General features: G+C 37.9%; 2 protein-coding genes across 2 annotated transcripts; one reads left to right on the forward strand and one right to left on the reverse strand.

The window, feature by feature from the left end:
* Positions 1-3,062: 3,062 nt before the first annotated feature.
* LOC122643671 (heavy metal-associated isoprenylated plant protein 7-like) lies at positions 3,063-6,655 on the forward strand. Its single transcript, XM_043837271.1, has 5 exons — positions 3,063-3,071; positions 3,174-3,339; positions 3,444-3,631; positions 6,055-6,145; positions 6,270-6,655. Exons 1-5 carry the CDS (start codon positions 3,063-3,065, stop codon positions 6,596-6,598), a joined length of 783 nt encoding a protein of 260 aa, XP_043693206.1. The 3' UTR covers positions 6,599-6,655.
* Positions 6,656-13,096: 6,441 nt separating this feature from the next.
* LOC122642481 lies at positions 13,097-15,795 on the reverse strand. The gene is made up of 2 exons (XM_043835980.1): positions 15,582-15,795; positions 13,097-13,641 (listed from the first exon to the last, which is right to left on the reverse strand). Exons 1-2 carry the CDS (start codon positions 15,769-15,771, stop codon positions 13,322-13,324), a joined length of 510 nt encoding a protein of 169 aa, XP_043691915.1. The 5' UTR covers positions 15,772-15,795; the 3' UTR covers positions 13,097-13,321.
* Positions 15,796-18,464: the final 2,669 nt, after the last annotated feature.

Raw genomic sequence — 18,464 nt, forward strand, 5'->3', positions numbered from 1 at the left:
CCCTGAGGACGGATCAAGGTTGGAAATTTCTAGTCCTGAGTCAGGGTCGGGTCTGGTCGGGCTAGGTTGAGGCCTCGGGCTAAGTTTGGCTTATAAACTTCAAACGTCACCCACATTTTGTTGTATAATATATTATATATGAAGATAATAAGTGATATAATACATTTTGTTTTAGTGTTATTTTACGTAAGATTGATAATTTTCTCCCCAGCCCATTCCAGTTCATGCATTTCCTTCTCCCTCCCCATGATCAGGGCCAATTAGGGTCAGCCCGGCCCGACCCTGAGGGCGGGTCAGAGTTGGAATTTTCAAGTCCTGAGTCAGGGTCGGGTCGGGCCGGGCCGGGCCGGGGCCTGGGCCCAACTAAGGGGACTCAGGGTTGGGCTAAGGTTCTATAAAGCCCGGCCCAACCCGACCCTATTGCAGCCCTAGTATATGATGTATATCCTCCAATGGCTTGGATTGATCACTTGTCAAATTTCATATGCAAACTCATTCGATAATGTATATCTCTAAAGTCTTAAATTTTTTAATATTTTATTATGTCAGTTGACAAGCATAGTTTGCATTGAAACTTAACATGTGAATAGAGATCTATGAATAGTAACATGTGAATAGAGAACTATGAATAGTACATGTCTGTGTTAATTTCAACCTCATGTAACCTACCACAAGATATTAAATATACACAGATCAAGTTTTTTTTTTATGTAGACCAATACATCCTTACAATGAATGCCAACCGGCCGCATGGTTCATGCATCTAGATACAATCTCGCATGAAATTACCATTCAACCCCCACTGAACTAAAAAATCTCATTCAATTAAATGCAGATGCACATGTTGTTATTGGTTCCCATGCTGGTGTAGGCACTACACGACTGGTTAGCATTCTCTTGTCTTTTTTTTTTTTTTTTTTAAATCAAATCATACATTTTTTTAGGTAGAATCAAATCATACACTGACCATTCAAAAACTCAAAACTGCCTCACATTAAAATTGGGATCATTATTCTCTCTGGTTCCTATCCTGAACAGTTGTCCGATTTCTCTCATAGGGGGTTAGAAATGATGACCTTACCCCTTGCCTGAATACACTACCTGAGTGAGGTTAAATCGTCATTTCTGCTTATCTAGGAGAGGAACTAGACAACTGCATCGAACAAGATAAAAATTCTTAAAATTGGGACCCCTTCCGACTGCCCCATTTTAAATATATTGGTCATATCTGTAAGTTGTACGAATAAGGCACATGATACGTATCCTTCGAGGCCCAAACATTTATAGGGTGGGACAGATATGGTTACTTGATAATTAATTGTGGTAAGGATCAGACCAGGCTTTTCAATTCTGAAGGTTGCCCATCCGGCCCCTCAGTTACTAGTCCATTAATGATTAAACATCATTCATACCTGTTTTGGAAGCTTCCATTAAGTATTTGAGTCATAGAAGGTCAAAAATGATGAATACTGTTTGTTTGTTTGCCTCTTTCTTCTTTCTTTTTTTTTTAATTTTTTCTTCTTTCTTTTTCTTTTTTTTTTTTTTGTTTTTTAAATCAATCTACTGATCTAATAGTGCCCTATGGAACTTTGACTACAGCTACTTAGAGAGCAAAGAGCAAGGTTATAAGTATTAATATCGAAAACCTTGATCCATATTGGAGGGTGGAAGGATTGGGCTCCTCTCCAACGCACCCCCAAGTTGGACGATGTCCAATGCACTCCCTTGACATATGGTAGAGGTCTGTCCGAATGGTAAGGATGGATTCGCACACCCGAATTGAAAATTCTTCTCTTCATCGCATTCTTCAATAGTAATTTCTGTTTACCTAAAAAAAAAGATGTGTGCATCCGTCCGTGCCGTGTCAATTTTAGATATCCTAACGTGTCTGTGTTGTGGGTTTGTCACTTCTTGTGTGGCGAAACGTAATCTCTCTCGCTCACCAGCCACAGCTCACAGGGTTAACATAAAGGTGCCTACTCTTTGCTCCTTGAAAAACCCTAGGATGGAAGGCTAATTTGAGAAAACTATAAAAAGGATTGGGAAGAGGTTTTCTTGTTAAAATATGCTTGAATTATTATTATTATCATAAAAGTTTGTTATTTTTTCATATGTCACAAAACATCTATTGAGTCATATGGACATATAATATGTTCATTTGACTGTGTCAAATTTTCAGAATCAATCGGAATTGATCTCAATAACTCTAGAATCGGCCACCGTCTCAAAAGCCCTAGAATTGATGGCTCCAAAATTTTTAGAATTGATATCAATTGATGTCACAAAAAACCGCTTGGTTGGTTGGTGGGTGACTTGCCAGTTGGAGTATATACTCCCTAAGAAGGTCAAGGGATCTTATTGTAGGCTTTTGTTGGCTTGTCTTACCAATTCACTAAATTGGATTCTAATTTTAAAACCAATGATCATGGTTCTAAGTATAAGTATCGGTACCGGTTTTGGACATTGTCGGTCCTAATATCATGCCAATACTGTATCAATGACATAGTACAGACAAGAAGTAAAATAATCAAAAATTAAATTTTCAAGGAGAATCAAGGGTACATTTTTCCGATACTACCGATCCATACCAATACCGTATAGATTTCTGGGTTAACCAATATTCGTTCCAGTACCGCGCACTAAAACCATGCCAGTGATGCCCTCCCATGTGAGGGGGGAGGTCCGGAGGAGTAGACGCAGTAATCACTTTCCCAATTCCTTTTTTGGTAGGAGGACTTTCCCAATTCCCACTGTGCGGCAAAGGGCGAAAGTTTAGTCAGCATTATACGATTCCACGTCAGCTTTGCAGAATCTCCACGCAACCTAACCACATCACCGCCACACATATTACACGGAGAGAGGGAGAGAGGGACAGAGAGAGAGAGAGTCATTTTTTGTAGTTATGAGGAGAAGGCAAGGATTGATATTTCTCCTTTACCACTGTTATCTGATTTCAACTCATCCAAAAGAGAGTTTTTGAATTTCTCTCAGTAGTGTTAGCTTTTAGTAAGTTCTCCAGTTTCCCACAGTGTGATTCCTGCTCTCTAGCTATCTCCTTGGAAATGGGTGAAGTAAGTGCAATTTCTGTGTGGAAATTTCCTTTTCATTACTAATTTTAGTTGGGTTTTTAGTATATTTTGAAATTTGAAGGCCTAATTGATTAATCTTATGAGGAACAGGAAAACAAAGAAGAGGGAAAGAAAGAGGAAGGAAACACTGAAGAGAAGAAGAAAGAAGAGGAGAAGAAGGCAGAAGAGCCTCAAGAGATTGTTCTCAAAGTTTACATGCATTGTGAGGCTTGTGCAAAGAAGATTGTTAGAGCCCTCAAAGGATTTCCAGGTCGATCTCCTCTTTTCTTTTCTTTTCCATTTCCCTTAATTTCCCATGGAATTTTTCTTTTTCTGTTCTTTGAGGAAATAATGGTGAAGCTTATTAATTGACAGGAGTTGAGGAAGTGACGACGGATTACAAGTCTGGTAAGGTGGTAGTGAAGGGAAAGACAGCTGACCCTTTAAAAGTATGTGAGAGAGTTCAGAAGAAGAGTGGTAGAAAAGTGGAGCTTATTTCACCTTTGCCCAAACCACCCGAGGAAGAGAAAAAAGAAGAGACTCCACCGGAGAAGAAGAATGAGGTACGTATAGTTAGTGTTACTGAATCTTATTATTGGATCACCTACTTGTAAGTTTACTTTGCATATACGGTTAGGTCATGCCATATGTCCCATCTGTTTCCATTAAAGAGTATATAGGGTGTCAGTCGATTGATTTGGTCCAGTTTAGGTTGGTTGAACTCATGATTTGAGTTATCGGTATCATATCGCCCGTATGCAAGTGACCGGTCCCTATACCGTGCCTATACCATATCAGTGACACGGTAGGAACAAGGGGTAAAATGGTCAAAAACCAAATTTGTTTGATACGGCCGATCTGATATCGTATCGATTTTCGTGTTGAGTGATACCCATTCCGATACCGTGCACTAAAACCATAGTTGAACAGGTCTTATGCTAAATTGATAAGAAAAAAATCGGTTTCACTCCAATTTTGTCTCAATAAATGGGGTTGGGTACATGGATCCTTGCCTTCCAATAAGTTATATTTGAGGTGATATCTGATAAAAGACTTAAGCTATGCATGTCTTTCCTTATCACTTCTCCTAAAATCATTTTAGGTCTGCTCTGACTAATTCAATTCCATCATATATGCTCATTAAAAATTTTATAAAAAACATTTTTATTTTTTGACCTAGTTTTCCTCCACCCACAGTGAATGGGATCCCATTCAATGTGGCCGGGAGAGGGCATTGGGAGGATATTTTGGGAAGATAGTAAAACCCTATAAAGGTTTGTGAACCGTCTTCTATGGGTGAAGGAAAACTTTCACTTATTTTTTTTTTTAGATTTTAGTTAGACCATTGGTTGGGTTTGGTTTATTTGATTCATTTTTTTACTAGTGTCATACAAGACCAAATCGAAACCGATCCAAAGAGGATTCGGTTTGACTTCATTAACAAAAGGATGGGCCACCATGCGATCTCATACAGGCAGGGTATGAACCCTACCTGTGCAGGGTACTCGGGTAATGGATAGGATGGTCATTTTACCCTTGCCGCCGCCGTACACCAACTGCACGGACAGTCGGCGGCAGAAGATCCAAATCCTCAATGGAAGGGTATTTATGAAAATAAAAAAGATAAATATAATCAATCTAATCATCCACATATCATTACCACTTACGACCACCGCTCATGGGCCATCCTTTCCATTTGCCTTCTCCTTTTTCCCCTACCTATAAGATATAAAGCATCTATTACCAAAGAGTAAGTCATTGTCTCATTGATGTGGGTGCCACACTGCCACTGTACTTTTGCTGCTGTTGTGTATTCCTATAAGGCGAAGGAGACCGACAATTGTCGGTGTGGGATGGAATCATGCCAAGTCAATATAGGAGCACGAGAGGAGACATCGCACGGTTTGTATACATGAATCTATATAGCAAGAAGAGAGAGAGTCTATCATAGAGTGTGAGATGACTCATGATACTGACAGGGTGATCATCATTTTATCAGATTAATAACTTTTTTCTGTCAACTAGTCTTGTCTTAGGCCTCCGAACATTTGAGTTTGAGTTGGAATCGACTCCAACCTCAGTCGGATCCAGCTCCTCTCCAGGGAGCTCAGTGCCCAAGGGCCATCCAAGGGTTAGGCTGTGCCGCACACATCTCGGCGCATACCTAGGGTTGTGTGTGGCACAGCCCAACAGTTGGATGCCCCCTGGGTGTGTTGGGCTCCCTGGAGAGTAGCTCAATCCACCTCAGTCAGCCCAAACCATTGCTTAGACTTACTTCATATATAAACTTTGGGAAAAGGTTCTATAAGCCAATTCCAACTGTTCTAGAGAGGCCGATTCTAGGGTTTTTGGGACCGAATTGCTGGGTTGTCAAATATGAAGGGCCAATTTTAGGATTTTTTGGACCAATTCCAGTCCTAACCAGGTGGATTGGATCAATATCGACAAAGACCAATTCAATCCCTGATTCCGAGTTTAAAATCCTTGGATTGCACTATACCACAGACAGGTTTGTAATAGTACTGGGTAAATGAACTCGTGGGTTGAGTTTGGTCCCGGGTAAGCATAAATGTTCAAATGGGTTGTGCAAGGGCTTATGTGTTTTTTTAAACCTTAATCAAGTGCTCTTCAAATGGGTCGGTCCTGGGCCCAGGCCTGGCTTCTTCCACAGTTTTTTTCTTCAAACTGAGATCACAACGAATGAATGCATTTCTGATCCTCACCAAACACTCTTGTGTGATGACCTTGGTGACAATTGTATGCAATTCGGATCAGCTCCCTATACGTGGAGTGTAACAACTCTTCATGTATGGTTTCGTGACGACACATGTTCTTTTTCTTTCACAAATGCCGATTTCATGCTGCCATTAAGAGTGTTTAGAGGGGTTTTCGTCGAGAAAAAAAGAAAAAGGGACATGTATCATCACGAAACCCTACATGAAGCCTTCACATATCTCTTGGATAAATACTATTTCGTCGGTTGCAGCCTCCTCCTGTTATCACAGTCAATTTGAAAGTACACATGCACTGTGAAGCCTGTGCTCAAGTTTTGCAGAAGCGGATCGGAAAGATAGAAGGTATAAGCAGAGAATCATAAACTTTATCTCACTATCTACCTAGATTTGGGAATAACCATTGTTCTAATTTCTTGATTATACCTACTAATTAGCTGAATTACACAATATAATGGATGTTTTATAGGGGTTGAATCAGTAGCTACCGACATAGCAAACGATCAAGTGACGGTAAAGGGTGTTGTAGATCCGGCGAAGCTCGTGGAGAATGTGTACAAGAGGACTAGGAAACAAGCTTCCATTGTGAAAGAGGAAGAAAAGAAGGAAGAAGAGAAGAAAGAGGATAAGGGAGCAGAGAAGAAAGAAGGGGAGGAAAGCAAGGGAGAAGAAGATAATAAAGCTGATGCCAAGAAATTTGAGTATTATGGTCCTAAATACTACATGGAGTACTACTATGCATCCCCTCCTGATCAGATTTTTAGTGATGAGAACCCAAATGCATGCTCTGTGATGTAGTCATGCATTTGTAGTTCAATCAGTTTATCTAGTTAAGTGTAATGCAAGTTTTCCATAATGATACTCACATATTGGAATAAGGGTGCTTCTTAATTCACTAAAGTGGTGAATTGAAAGAAGTTGTAACCTTCTTTTGATACATTGCCCCTTTGTCTTATAATTTTTAAGTCTAAGAGTAGAAAGGTATCTTTATTATTATTTCACTATCAAGAGTTGTCATCAACATTTCAAAACATGGAATCGGGGATTGAGTTGGTCGCTGCTAATTTCGATATGAATCGGACTGGATTGGCTTTTAGATCTGACAAGTTAGTGATTCTAAGGTTTCCTGGCATGAATCGATCATGTTAAATTGATCGGAATTAGGATCAGTTACAGTCGATTTCATACCAGGGTAGCTCAGACTGAATAATGGACAACTTGGAATCCTAAGGCTTGTAACTAAAGTGGTGGTCCAATCATGGGAGAGGGTTCCCAATGATGCCAGATTAGGGAGGAATCTGCAAACCACATCAATGACAGTGCGGCAAATAATACCATTCACATGGTCCAATCTAGCTTGATACAGCCAATCCATATTGATATCGATCGAGAACGATACATGTACCCATATCATGAGATTGATAACCACATCTTACCCTTTAATGGGCTAAAGGTAAGGGCAGTGCATTTTAATCATGCCTACGAGAGCCCACAAGCCACTAGGTTGGCCTACTAAGAGGGTGGCCAAGGCAGCCAGGGGTGGGGATGCGCAGGGGCTGGGCTGGGGTGCAACCCAAGGAATAGGGAGTAGCAACTAACAAGTAGCACTGCAAATGCGGGGATCCGGCGTCCAGGGAGTCATTGCATTGTGTGCGATACAGTTCAACGGCTGGATGCCTCCTGAGCACTCTTTGGGCGCTGGACTCCCTGGAGAGGAGCTCAATCCCAAACGTAGTGGGAGGACTCAAAATCGAGACCAAGGCTCAAGCATGCTACAATTGAGAGACGCCTCATTATTTGGACCACCACATATTTTCTAAATTCTTTTAATATAATTTAGTAAAATATTTGATTTTTTTCATTTCCATCTCAATTTCCTGTCCATTTGAGATATTTGTAAAATATCTTTCATTGAAATCAATGGATCCTCAGAGAAACCGTGGGGATAGATTGACCTCGAGAGAATAGGATTGCTTGATACAAATATTGTAAAGAAAAATGTTCTAGGGGATCAGGGTCAGCCACAAGGACCGTATCAGACCATATTAGATCATTTTACCCCCAAAAAAATATTAATACCATCAATTTTTGGACCATTTTACCCTTTGGTGATATCGATGTTATTGATGATATCTGAATCCATGGTCAGCCATCTAGAGGATTAGATAGTTGATCCTAGGTCCTGATCTTGTTATAATATAAATATATCAAATCATAACTATATAGAGTATGCTTCAATTTGCTTTATGATATACATTTATCATAAATTTTTTTGTATTTAAAAATGGTATAAAATAAATTAATTTGACTATTATTTTATATAATTCTATTTTGTTGAATGAAACTTGCTTTCAAAAAGACTTTTCAACTTATTTTTAGCCAAACTGGTTTCTAATTTTCACGCAATTGGAAATACTTGAATATTTCTTTTCAACGCACAAAAATTTTTAACTTTTAAATTGAAACATATGAATTTCAAAGAATTCAAATGTAAAAAATAATAAATAAATAAAAGAATCCGGGTCAACTAGGTCAACCTGGATTAAACCATGACGATGCACACTAAAACATAATATTTTTGTCATTCTACAATCAATCCTTTCTTTTTCTCCATATAGCCTCTAGAGTAATTCATGTAATATGACTCTGGGGGAGTGCAGGGACAACGCATGCGCGTCAGCCAATGAGAGAGAATGCGTTGGCATCTCCGGAGTGGGAATTCTGTCTTTCATGGGGCAGGGCGGTCATTCCCCCCCCCCCCAACTATACCTGGGGGTGGCCCTTGTGTCCCCCACAAAGAACTTTTCTTCTATGACTGCCAATAAATTTGATCTTTGACCCTGTTATGGGTCATTGGTAAGGAATTGATCCGACAATCAATCTGATAATTAGGATGATCCGAAGACTACATGGATCAAATCTGGGGTTACCCATTAACTTGATAATGAGATCCAAATCGATTAATTACCAAAAAAAAAGAGATCCAAATCTATTGACATCACATATACATGTCTAATTTATACATTATACATAGTATGTATGATTAGTTCCTCATAAATAATGTGGGAGATTTTCTTATACAAATACATATATTTCTTATATGGACAAATGACTTGGTCATTTTGATCATTGCATAGTCAAAAAAATTTCTTCGATAAGCAATGTGTCAAAATTAGTGGCCTATTTCAATAATATGCTTATCTTTTGAAAGGAGTTTCTGCCCTTTTCTTTATTTATTTGAAATATTCAAGAGACTTTCGTCTTCAAATGTATTAATTTTTTAACATTATATTAGTAGATGGAGAAATTAAACTAATATAAAAAAATAATCAAATACTATAAATTACATGGATACGTTGTCCACATGGGCCCCACCAAACACTTCCATGAGGCCAAAAAGACTTGGTGTGGGAATGGCTTCTACATCCACAAACATTGGGATGAATGCCCTCCCTCCCCCCTCCCCTAAAATTAGGATTTTTAATTTTACAATTATTAAAAAAAAAATTATAAAGATGGGTTGATGACACCTCCTTATTAATCATCAGCCTTTTTATATTTGTAAAAATGTTTTTTTTTTTTTAATCTTATCTGATTGTTTTAGTATAATAAGCCAATAATAAGACATAACAATTTTTTTTTGGGTAAGAGACAAGATATTACATCAAATGATGGTCGAAATGTCACCTTTATATACAGATGTATTTAGAATTTGACATCTTCATTTAATTGCAACTTGTATTATTTTCAAATTTTCTTTAAATTAAGGTATAAAGAGTTTTCAAAAACAACTTGAAAGTCACTCATCTTTACGTTATTATCAAAATTTATACGCTTTTTTTGGTACATATATGAAATGACAATATTATCTTTATTCAAAAAAAGTATTATATTAAAAAGCAAAAATAAGGTTAATTTGACACCACAAGGGGTGTCAATAAGAAAACCATATTAATTAAATCGAATTGGATCTTAGTCATGTATTTGAATCATCGAATCATTGTTATGTGAATGATCCATCAGAGATTATTTTCTCAATCTTTCTTTGATCCTAGCCGTGTATCGGTGTCCATGGAGATTAATACCGACAAAAAATCAATATGTATCGATTGATACGAACAAAAGTGTTTCTTTTATTGAAATTTGCTCGATATGGACTGATACACCCCGATCCATATTAGTATCGATAGCTATTAATACCGGCATTATTACTGTAAACTAAAACCTTGTGTGTAGTGGAACTGACTTTAATCAACTAAAAAGAGGTGTGTTTGACTGCCGTATACTCGTATCTACCCACCTCCTTTTTTTTTCGTTACTTACGAAAACACACTAGATGGCGTCTCAAGAGGGCGGCCAGGGCTGTGAGCCTGTGGGGCACCTAAAGAGGGCCGCAATAGCAAGTAGCACTGTAAATGAGGGAGAAGGACTTGAACTGAAGACCAAGGCCCAAGCCTGCTACGGCAAGACAAACACTTAACCAACTCAGCAATCCCTTGTCCTAAAAGTCGATTAACCTTTTGGGATTAGTGTGTGGTTTGTATGATTGCACTTTCATCAAAAAAACTTAGCAACCCCTTCATTCATTATTTTAGGTTAGAATGGAACCAAGGGACCTAACTTAGCAACCCCTTCATTGATCAATCGCTATAAGTGAGACTCTTATTTTTTTTGTGGGAAATCGCTATAAGTGAGTCAAATCTTTGAAATAGGGATCTTTATCCCCTCAATTTGTCTGTCCCTCAATTTCCTCAATTCCATCTAATAGGGGGTGAAAATGACCACCCTATCCCCTATCCAAATACACTGTCCGGGGTGGGGTCCATCTCCCTCTATTAGAGGAATTGAGGAAATTGACGGGCATGCAAATTGAGGTGATATTTTTCCCACTCATAGGTCAAGTTCGAGTAGGATTATGGGTTAGTCCTATTGAGATTTTAAGATTAAATACGCATGCACCCCCTAAGTCGTCCAAAATTAGAATGTTCTTCTCTGAGATTCTATGGGAGCTTTGTTGACTAAATTATTTTCTGTAGGAGTAGCCCTGTAGACTGAACCAATTGACCATGAATATTTTTGGCATGCTTGCAGGGAACAAACAATCAATAGTTTGCTTGTGAGAATTATGATTGTTGAACTCCTCTATTTTTTTATTTGAATCACTCTTTCTTTATGAGGAGGCCATCCAGTATGATCTGGTTGGCAAAGAACCTCAAGTTTCCCTTTTGTTCTATAAATTAGGATTTTAGTATAAACATGAAAATACTTTACCAAAAAAAAAAAAGTATAAACATGAAAGTGCATATTAAATAAACTGTCTTTTTGTACAGTTCTTGCTTTACCAATCGTTTGATCTGAAACAATTCTAAACAATTCTGTAATGCCCTAGTGCATTTTTTGTTAGAGGACCAAATTTCAAATTTCATAGGAGATTCTGAGTTTGTTTTGGATAGTCAAATTCGGGGAGTCCAAACCACCATGAAATTACCAAAATTTCTTTGGAGTTGAATTTGTCTGCATCATAGAGTTACCTCTTTTGCCTCCCAAATCCAACTATCACTTCCAGTAGGAATGGAAGTCTCTACCCCAGGTTTATGGATTTTGAACTTTGATTGACTGCTTAAATTACCCAACAGTGTTAAACTCCACTACTTATAAAAATAAAATCTACTCTATATCATTAAATAGCCTACCTAAATTCCTGCAACTTTTAACCTGAGGATCCATGAGCAACTTAATTAGTGAAAACAATATTCAAACAATCACATTTTATTGCATCCATTTGGAGATGAAAAGCCTAAATAAGTTTGCTCTTTGGTCATTTAACAGGTTTGATAGGCTTAGATTTCCTTGATTGGGTCCTCTAGATGGTAAGACATCTTCAGACTTGGGCATTCCTCTTATGTTTTTCATTCTTGCTATGGGAACTAGAATTTCAAACTTCTTGGTTAATATTTGAATATGGTCAATAGATATATCCCCACTCCCTTTATTTAAAACCAACTTTTTTGCAAGATTTTAGGGAAACCAAATCTCCATGGAACTACAAAACCCCATTCTTTAATTTGCAGATTCTATATCAGCTGTTGAGGTTCTTGAAGAACCATTTACTTTCTTTCTGTTATTCCTCTTCACCTTCAATTTCAGTAAGAACCCTGTAGTTTCCCCTAAAAAAACTAAAATTTTATTTTCCTATAGTTCTTGGTGCTTTGTCTAGCATGGTGTTGCATTGTTTTCCAGCTTTCTGTAGAATGTAGAAGACAGAGTCCTATTATGAGACATCTGAGGTTTGGCACCACTAGTAGTCAGTAGACAATGATTATGTGCAGAAGATGGGAATGTACTGAGCAGATTAAAATGCCACATACCTGCTCTAAGATGCACTAGCTCTGTTTGATTAATGACCTGAGTGATTTGACTGATGAAGAAATTTGGTAAGATAGACTACAACAAGGTAACAGATACGCTTGGCTTTATCTTGCACATTTGAATTCTTAATTAACTATGATATTGACCACCCAACCCAATAATTAAATAAATAAAACTGCCGTTATCAGCTTTTGCAATCCAGCAACTGTGAATTTCAAATTGATAGATGTTCTGGAACCATAAATTGGTTGGTAACCATTTTAGTTTGAAAAAGGAAAATTAGGTTCCAGGTTTTATCTATATCCCACCTTACCAACCACCCAACCCCTGAGCTAAACCAAAACTATGATCTGGAAAAAATCTTGTTCTGGTTCTGGTTCCATTTGGGCTTTGATAGTTTATTGAAATGGCAGATTTCCAAAGGGACTTAAGTTTGGATACCTTGTATAGGTTGGAGCTTGTGATGGCTTTTTAGGAAGAATTCTCAATTGACATGAGATCCTTAATGGAGAAGCTGATAAACTTACTTGCTGTGTTGACATATCCAAGCATATCACATCCAGAGCTAAGTGGAACACTGCAGAATGTTTTTTCATCCATGGTTGTTTTACATTTGGTTTACAGCACCATTACTCATATTGGTGCAACAGTTAAGTTTGCTCCATTGTGACCAGGAGGTCACGGGTTCGAGTCTGGAAACAGCCTCTCTGCGAAAGCATGGGTAAGGCAGTGTACATCTCTATTTGTGAGTAGTTCTTGTTTGTGGATCATTTCTTTACTAAGGAAGGTGTTGTGGGAAGCTTAAGAATAGGGAAGAATTAAGGCTCTCAATTGCCTATTGGTAGCAAACTACATGTTATAGTATGTAACATCAGGCCTATACAAATTTTCACACAGTAATATCTAAATAGCACACCATACGTATGGAAAATTTTCTCGTGAATGATCTCAATGATCTTTGCACACCATATTACAGATAGTAACTATAATTTACAAATCTGCTACTTTTTTTTATCCCTCTTCTGTACTCTGTTTTTTGTAAGATACATAACTGGGGTTACATCCATGACCTCAACATCGTGACAGAACGCGCCATCTGATTGAGCTCAAATCTTAACCCCAGTCTTCTTCCAAACTAATCTCATCGAAGGATCATTTCTTCAAGAATCTATTTTCGCTCATCTGTGAATTTTGAGGCTGACGGAGTGTTATTGTTTCAGTGGTGTAAGTACGGATTCCATTCCCAAGTGATGCTAATCTTATTCCTTTAGGCTTTCTTACAAAAACCCTGTTGCAGGGAGAGCTTTTTGGCAGGTCAAGAACTCTCAGAGTGCAAGCTTTTTCTAAATTTGGAATTGCATGGAGGTGGGAAGGAAGGTCTATGATGAAATCTCCATACTTGTCTGTCAATGCTATGCTATCTGGCTTCATATTTTGCCTTACACTGTTGCATACAACTGCTACTTTTGCACCTGTAAAGATTACAATTTTTTAGCAGATCAAAGCCATCTGGTTTGCATTCATGATTTGTAGATAAATACTTGGATTACAGAAAGAAGAGGTCCCCCCCACCCTCTCCCCCAACCCAAAAAAAATAAACAAAAGATGTAAAAGAAACTAGAAAATTTATAAATTAAAAAACATTTTATTGTGGGATAGGGGGAGGGAAGAAACTAATGCTAAAACAATTGATTCAATAAATTCTAGAAATTGTTAGCTCACATTCTAAATTATATGAAAACTTACAAACGATTCCCATAAACAACCATAGTTGTCAAGCATCACCTAGGCGACACCAACATATACGACGCTTTAGTCACCATGTTAGTGTCGCCTTGTGTCCAGGCTCCTTCCAATGTCTTGGGTTGCCTAGACATTGTGACAACTATGAAGACACCGCATCAAGTTCACCAAGGCGCATCTTATGCAACAAAATAGGGGCAACTGTACCTAGCTATTCACTTATAATGTATGTACATCGATGATGTGATCCTATGATTGGGTTTTGGGTTCATCAGTAACTTCACAGCCTATTGTTCATGGTCATATATATTCTGTGATTTTCAACCAGATGGTTTAGATGCCTATGGTGAGGGGATTCTCCCTTCATCGTCGATGAAATGAACCTCGGTTTTATTTTAAGTCAAAACTCAAAAATATGTATCAAACTTTGTTCCGTAGTCTTCGTTGGTTGCAAGGGAAATAAAAAAAAGGGTAATGAAATCAAAATTGAAATCATTATCTCACGTGATTGTATAATTATCATCTAATTTTTTCAAGTCTAGTTATTACATTTTTGGATTGAGTTTATTCGTGACCCTAAACCCACCACCTTTATTGGCTATTAAATGACTCTTTGGACACTCAAGGATAATTTTGAAATTCCGTAAAATAGAGAAGAAAATATGGGGATTGGATCACCTACACGTTCTACCAGAAAAAAAAAAAAAAAGATCACCTACATGCTACATGCAGTGCCAACACCTGTCCTTTTTCTGCTTTTTCATAAATGCCCACCACCTACTTTTTGGACACTCAAGGGTGGTTTCAAGACTTCATATAATAACGGCCCGTAATTTGAAGATCGGATCACCTACACGTACGATCAGGTGTTCTTTTGCTCTTCTTCAACTCCTGCGACCTGCCCTACTTCCCTCCTTCCTACCAGACACAAACAGGGGTGGACCCCATCAGGCAGAGGTAGGGCGGTCATTTTGCCCCTATTTGTGTCTGGTAGGAAGGTCATAGGAGAGGAGCTGAATGCGTGGGATAGGCGTCGCCACACCTAACCATACAGTGTACACAGGTGATTCCAAACTCGAAAATATGGCCATCAATTGACGAGGGAATTGGTGAAGAGAAATTTTCTTCTCAAATTTTAATTTTCTCAAAAATTAAATTTCTTTGATTTACGAAATTTATACATCTGAAAAATATAATTATCAAATATAATAAGAATTTTTTATAGATTAGAAATTTTTGTTTTTTGTTTTTTGATGAAAGTATAATCACACAAACCACACGGATCTTTATCACCTCTAGTTTGCTGACCGGCCCAGTTCCCCAGTTCCTCTAACAAAGGGGGGCGATAATTTTCCCAAACCACACACCAATCCCAAAAGTTAACCATTACAATCATTACTTAGTAGTTCCGATAACAAAACTCCTTCTTTTTTTTTTCTTTTGCTTACCAAAAAAACTTTTGTTGTTCTTATGAAAACTATTTCCGTTCCCTTCCCTTCCCTTCCCTTCCAACCGGATTAATCATAAGAGTTCATATTCGTATACACAGACGCCTCAGTTCTTTCATTTCTGTTCTATCCATCTCCATAAGCTTAAAAGGGAAAGGGGGACCAAAATAAAGAAGCAAGTAAAGAAGAATGGGAATAAGCTAATTAAGGGATTGACGAACCTGAGACAGGCCTTGCATGAGGTTCAGAATCTCCATCCACAGAAGCCTCACAAAGGACCGCACCAGTCACAAGAACAGAGGAGAGCTTGTCCTCTCCATACCCGGCCATTTCTACAAATTCCTCACGGGACAATTCTACAAGTCGGTTCTCCTTCTCCGGTCTCGCCGCCGACGGTCTGAACCCAACCATGCTGATAAAGATAAAAACTAAAAGAGATAAACAACACCGACCCTGAGAAGCGTTCTTCATCTTTTTTTCTCTTTTTTTTTCTCTCTTTCTCTGTTCTTCTTCTTTCGTGTTCTTAAAGTTTAAAGTCTTAAAACTTTAGAAATTGCAATCTAAATGTCAATCTCTTAAATGAGTTCTGTATTCAGTCTTTGTCCCTTACAAATGAAGGAGATTAATGGAGTTGGAAGTTGGAAAGGGAGGGAAGGAGGGGGGGAGATACATATGGTGGAGCAACCTGACATTGATAGGCTTTGTAGTTTATTAAATTTGGAAGTCTTGGTACGCCATGATCCATGGAAGTTTCAATAGAACTGGGGTAAATTACAAATATACCATTGCCTTTGACTTTAAGAAAATGAAATTCTTGCTACCCAAGTTCTTGTGTTGCAGAAACATGTTGATTTAATGATTATTGATAGGGAAAGGGTTCTTTTGGCCAAGTGGTCTAGAGGAGTGCACTAATAAGAAACAATAAAATGGTATCTTACATAAAAGGGTAGCGATGTCATTTCATGCAAGTAAAAAAGAGATAGATAAAGAAAACCTTTTTCCGAATCCAGTTCTAATTGTAAATTTACTGTTTTGGGTCTGGAGAATATATTAGTAAGTTTATTAGTTAATAAGAGTCAATTTCAAATCAAAATCATTAATAGAATAAAATCGATTATGATTTGGTTCGGTTTTAATTTTATTTGTTTTAAAAGAAGTATCGGTTTGGTTTTGGTTTTGAATTAATAAACCATTGGTTCTAAATCATTTATAACCGATAAATCAAATATAAAAAATGCTAAACTGATTATGAGCCATATGACAAAAAATCAACGATACTTTGAAATCAAATCAATAAACAGTTAATCATAACCAACTACAAACCGATTAACCTAAAACTAAGGAGAAATGTTCTCTGCGTGGAACGCAAGAGCCACGCCCAGACACATTAGGGGTGGAAATGATCGATGCGCCCCCCATGGATGTAAAAAATTCCACCCCCTATGTGCCTTGGCGAAGGCTATCACTTGACGCAGAGAACACTCCCCCTAATCAGTTTCAATTTGGAAACTTAAAACCAAGTAATAATCAGTTCAATTTTGATTTATGTCAATTACAATATGAAACAAAGCCGAACCAATTATATAATATCATCTCCCGGTCTGAGTATGTAAGGGGGATTAATAAAAAGGTGTTTTGACTTCTATCAATTACTATATGAACCAAATTAATCAAACCGAACCAATTAACACCCTTATAATGCATCATCCCGGTATGAAAATGTAAGGGAAGAGAGAGAGAGAGAGGGGGGGGGGGGAAAGTGTTTTGGGCATCTTAAGAAAAAGGGCAGGAATGAAGTCAAAGGTGAGAAGGGTGGCAATATTGTAATTCCTGGAGGAATAGAGGGTTCTAATCGTGACATTATTGGGCCTAGTTTATAACGAAAGCTGAGGAAGGCGGGAAGTTGATTAGTTGAATTAACTGTAACACTACTCTTGCAAGGTTGGTTGCCTAATCTTTACAGTTTTAACTACTCTAAACACCATGACACGTACGTCTTCAAGCTTGAAGAAGACAAAAAGGGTTTCTCCTCTAATTAAGGTCAAGCCCTACCTTAACCATTACCATCTACATGCTGTGCATGAATTGCAGGCATGAATTAAGCTTCTTTTTAATCCAAATCTTATCTTTAATTATAACTTCTTTAATAAACCTAAACAACTATCTCTATCCAATTAAGGAGTTGTCATGCGTATCTAACTATATGCAAAAAACATACAAAGTGAGATTGGGATCTTCTTATTAGTTTCTTAGAATGAGCTTAGTGCTCGGTTGTGCATTTTAATCCTGCAAACCTGTCATAATTCATCAAGAAATACTATTTCTAATCTCCATGTTTAGGGAAATTTCTAAAATGGCTTCTCATCATTCTCTTTCCTATCCATGAGAGGAAGAGGAACCAGGAATAACCTACTTTCCTCTAAAACAACATATTCCTCTTCTACCAGGGGTGCAATGGTCTTTTCATACTGGATTGTGTCTGGATGCAGGTACACGTCCACACACAGCACCGGTTAGTGTTCCTTCTCCCTAAATATAAATATACAAGAGTTCCATCTAACATGGCAATATCTGAACAAAGAAACAAAATATGTACACAATATTACAATCCTTTAAATATTTAGATTATTAGAATATTTGCACAATATTACAACTAACACCCCCTTTAAACTCAAGATGGTGAGAATCATTTGAAGTTTGGACAGTAGAAATCGATGAAGTACTAATGGGTGAGCTTTGGGACGTGGTTGGATCCGTCAGTTATGGGTGTCAATTTGGCCCGACAAGGTTGGGCTTGGGTCGAGGGGTTTTGGTAGGGCCAGCTTGGGCTTGAGAAGAATTAAGACCCATAGGGTTGTACTAGGGTTTTAACATGTCCGGCCCAAGTCAACTCGTTGACGCCCCTGCCGCTAGTTGATAGTTGGAGCAAACATGTGGCAAGAGAAATTCACCTTGACAAAAAAGACAGGGGATGAACAAGGGTGGATGCAAATACTATCCCTCAAACGTTAGACTTTTGTTTTGTTTTGTTTTGTTTTTTTGATTTTTGTTTTTTGTGGTAGGCAATGTAGCTTGTGGGTAGTGAGACGAGGATTGAGGATCTA

Source organism: Telopea speciosissima, chromosome 10 (assembly GCF_018873765.1).
Source record: "Telopea speciosissima isolate NSW1024214 ecotype Mountain lineage chromosome 10, Tspe_v1, whole genome shotgun sequence".
Lineage (NCBI taxonomy): Eukaryota > Viridiplantae > Streptophyta > Magnoliopsida > Proteales > Proteaceae > Telopea > Telopea speciosissima.